Raw genomic sequence first — 4480 nt, 5'->3', positions numbered from 1 at the left:
GAGGGCTTGACGTCATGGATAGATCCCGAGGAGCGGCTGTTTGCCGGGCTTCCTCGGGTCCCAGAAATAGAACACGGCAAAGGCGCCTCGCGCAAAGAGATCCTGGGGCGTTAAGGCGTCTGTCCCAGACCTCCTACAAGCGCATCACTCTAGAAGGGGGGTCGTGGATGTGGGAAGGGACCCCAGGATCATTTCCTTCCTGGCGCAGAGGGAGATGTAAGCCTGCGTCTCATGAGGATGCTTTCCTGAGCCCAAACCAGCAGGTGGCCTAAGAAAGGATACACTGTCGCGGTGCCTGGGTGGCTCAGTTGATTACGTGTCTAACTTCCACTCAGTTCGTTATCTCACGGTTCAGGCGTTTGAGCCCCATGTCGGGCTCTGTGCCAACAGCTCAGAGACTGGAGCCGGCTTTGGATCCTTTGTCCCTTTCTCTCTCTGTCCCTCTGCCGCCTCAAAAATAAATTTTAAAAAACTTAATAAAAAAAAAGAAAGACAATCTCATCTTGAAATGGAGTCATAAGAAAGTTCCATCAAATGTGTACATGAAATTACCTGTCCTAAAGCACTTTAGGAAACTGACTTATGAATCATATCACCGTGGGGGCTCCTGGGGGGCTCAGTCCATTAAGAGTGCAACTTTGGCTCAGGTCATGATCTCACGGTTTGTGAATTTGAGTCTCACGCTGGATCCTCTGTCTCCCTCTCTCTCTCTGCCCCTCCCCTGCTGGTTCTCTCTCTCTCTCTTCCTCTCTCAAGATAAATAAATGAACCTAATAAAAAAGTAACATCATTCTGGATGAAATTAAGCTTGTCCTCAAAAGTCGGAAAAGAATATCCTAAAGAATGATAAAAGGCCAGGAAGTGACGCCCTCCGGAATAATGAAAATCACCGTGAGAAGGGTTAGCTACCACGGGGACCCTTCTAGAAGCTACCATCGCAGCACATGACTCAGACACACGGAAAGACATTAAAGCCACAGGCTGGGAAGATACGTCAAATTTCTGAACATTGCACAATTGGTTCGCTGCATCCCGGTTACTTTCACCTCAACGTTGCGGGAAATATTCTTCGTTTTTATCTCAGGGACTGAGGGATGCTGGAAGATACTAGTGAAATAGTTAAGGTCTCCAAAGGACACTGGGATTATGCCTGTCACCTGCCAAAGACCTCCATATATTAGGAGGCAGTAGTCCATACTGTCACCAGCTGAAAAAAAAATCTTAATTTTCAAGCCCTGACTTTCTTCCAGATGATTGAAATGAAGATCGGGTGTCACGATAAAAAGCATCCTGAGGCTGGAGGCAAACTGTGCAGGGGAAGTGTAGTACCAGCGGTGTCCAGAAGAGGGCGCCCCTGAATAGCTGGTAGGCAGGTTCCCACCGGGCAGTGTCCCCATTTTAACACACATCTCTGAACGTGACCCATGCGAAGGAGCCTACAACTAGCAAGTCTCTGATTCCTTGTGTCCCACCACCAAAGCCCCTTTGGTGTTTCCTCAAGGTGGCTTCTTCTCTCAGAAAGTAGAAACTGGTTGATGGCGCCATTTCTCCCTGCTCCTTAATCAATTAGCATTGTAACTAATTAATCAGGAGAATTTCCGCTGGGCTCCTGCAGTCAGCTGGGCCCTGCTTTACTCCAGCCCAGATTTTCTGTCCCCACCTCCTCCTGGGACTCTGCAAGCCTGGGTCTTGCAGGTCAGTCAGGGGTGGGGAACTTTTTCTCCAGGCTACCGTAGGACAGGGACTTGGAACCTTCCAGAAGTTACTCGAACTGGACCGTTTTCTCTGGAGAGTGGAGGGCAAAGGCTACGACCCCACAGAACTCTGACTCCATGGAACTGTATAGTTTCATTCTCTTTTGAAACCAGAGCATAGTGAGGTCATAGGTTCATTTTTCTTTCCTTCCTTCCTTTCTTTTTTCTTTCTTTTTTTTTTTTTTTTTTTTTTGGTTGTAGACAGAAAATAGAAAATGAACCATTGCCAACAGGAGAGGAACGCAGCTTTCTAAAGCAGAGGTGGTTACAAAATCCAGTGGTTTAAGAGGGAATGGTCTGGCCTGTGGCTCAAGAGTACATGACTATTTTTTGCAAGAAGGCATTCTTTTTTTTTTTAAGTTTATTTATTTATTTTGAGAGAGAGAGAGAGAGAGAGTGCAAGCCAGGGAAGGGCAGAGAGAGAGGGAGAGAGAGAATCCCAAGCAGGATGTGCTCTGTCAGCGCAGAGCCTGATGGGAGATTTGAACTCATGAACCTTGAGATCATGACCTGAGCCGAAATCAAGAGTCAGATGCTTAACTGACTGAGCCACTGAGGGGCCCCAGCAATTTCTTTATCTTTGGAGAAACGTCTGTTCAAGTCCCTTGTGGCACCTGCTTCTTACCTGCTCAAAACACTATATGGGTACGTGGTGGCTATGATACCAATTAGATTATAGGCTTCTTGAGAACAGGAATCCCATTTTATTCATCTTTGATATACAAATCTTCCAGGAGCCTGCACTGAGAACACCTTTTTCAGGGAATTCTCGTACATTCCCTCAGTGGCCTCCAATGTACCTTACAAAGTCAACGGGGCACAGATGTCTTCCCCCAGCTTGTTTGCCTCTTTCTTTGAGAGGCCCTCTACATCCTAACGTAGAGATCATGAGTATCGAACAACCGAGAATTCACAGGCACTGACCAACCCAGCAGCGACGCTGGCCGTCACACAAATGACTGGTCCCGCTGGGCCGCTGCCCATCCACCCTACTCTTCATTGAAATCGACCTGTCCCTCCTCTGGGCAACCATCACATTTCCTTAGTGCAGTGAGGCTGAGGGCACTGCTAATGACTCACGCAGCACTTAAATATGCCTGTAGAAATAGTAATAAAAGTTCTCTTTGTGCACAACGGTGTAGACAATGGGAACTGTCTCCTTCCTCCACCTGCAATGAATAAAATCTATCAACAGTCCTGTAATTGCAAAGGCTATTGAGCTGAGTGAGTTGCAAGGTTTCAGCTGCAGGATTTTAAGCGAGATTTAGGGAGCTTTCCAGGGGGCTGAAACGCCTGCCGTCTGTTTAGAACACGAGAGCCACTTCTGTGTACATGCAGTACCAGGGACCCGGGGCTGTCACTTTAACGCTGATTCGTATGCTCTTGTAACAAATGTTTCATCAAAGACATCTCTGCTTTCATTAAGTGGTGACCCCAGAGAAGAGATCTGGGATAAAATATTATTAGCAACAAGACCCGGTGATTATTAGCAGGCAGTTAATTGGAGAGAGGAGCGAGCCTTCTGTGAACCATTAGCTAGGATGGGGAGATCTAAGCAAGAATCTGCTATAATGCTTAGCGCAGTTAGTCTACCGCGAAGGCAGGCCCTCCCCGGATCTTCCTCTCCAAAGGGAGACCGGCTTGAGTGGTCTGGGGTTCACACGACGCAGACCCTCAGATCTGCTTCCCTTGCATAAAACCCAGCGCCCCTCCACCTGTGTGCCGGCCCGTGCACACCCGCTGTGGCCGTCTGGAGGCCGGCCTGATGAAGTCTTTTCAGTCAGGCCCCTGCTGGCTGAGCCGCAGCCCCAGACTCCTGTGGTCTCCCGGGTCTCTCCTCTGCACGGAAGCCCCGAGCTGTGTGTGCACAGCGACCTGACTCCTGGTCCACGCACGCGGAGGGCCCTTCTCCTCTCCTGACCTGGGATGCGCCCGGGGGCCTGAGCCCACACGGGGGTCCCTGTGACTCCCACCCCATGTCACCGCACCTGACTCAGAGAGCTCTGCCTCCCCCCCGCTGGCCACCGGTCCCTACCTTCACAGCAGGGTGCCCGGCGCAGGAGGTGCCCAGAGTCCCAAGCCCTGGCCTCCCCGCGTCTGACTGGCTGCTGGGCTGTGAGGCCGAGTCATTCTTGTCATTTTCTGAGCCGGAAGAATGATCCTGAAATCCAAGTTTTAGCATTATCAGGACGCAGGAAGAAACAATGTAGGACACAGAAATAAAGTAGTGTGCCCGCCACCCCCCACCACTACCTCCCAGGCTATATGTTATAGATTCAGATATAATATTATAAAATTATGTATTATATGATATATGCTATTAATATTAATTTAATTAATGTAATTGATGTTAATTTAATCAATGCAATTAATATTGAATTATTAAATATAATATACATTATAATATTATAACATATGGAATATATATTCTGTATTATATATGCTAGATATATAACATATAGTAAGTTATATATATTCTATATGGATACACATACACACACATATACATCCATACATATATACATATACCAAATATATATAATTTACAGTATAATATATATCTAGAATATATATAACTTAGTATATGTGTTATATTGTATATATTATATGTAATTATTGTATCATATATATGCTTATAATAGTTATATAATTATATATATTCTATATAACATGTATATGTAATTTGTCAGCCAACTGAAGTTACTGTTGAGAGATGAGGTGGGGGG

The 4480-nt window shown here is 46.6% G+C and overlaps 1 protein-coding gene across 1 annotated transcript in view; it reads right to left on the bottom strand.

Annotated features, from left to right (window-relative positions):
* MYOCD (myocardin) overlaps nucleotides 1–4480 on the bottom strand; it is a 198061-nt gene that overhangs the window by 24740 nt on the left and 168841 nt on the right. The window contains exon 11 of the mRNA XM_029928844.1: nucleotides 3790–3915. Within this exon, the coding sequence (XP_029784704.1) occupies nucleotides 3790–3915 (126 nt within the window). The remainder of the gene's footprint in view (nucleotides 1–3789; nucleotides 3916–4480) is intronic.

This window comes from Suricata suricatta, chromosome 17 (genome assembly GCF_006229205.1).
Source record: "Suricata suricatta isolate VVHF042 chromosome 17, meerkat_22Aug2017_6uvM2_HiC, whole genome shotgun sequence".
Lineage (NCBI taxonomy): Eukaryota > Metazoa > Chordata > Mammalia > Carnivora > Herpestidae > Suricata > Suricata suricatta.
The sequence above is the reverse complement of the archived record's forward strand: the minus strand, read 5'-3'. Positions and strand labels throughout refer to the sequence as shown.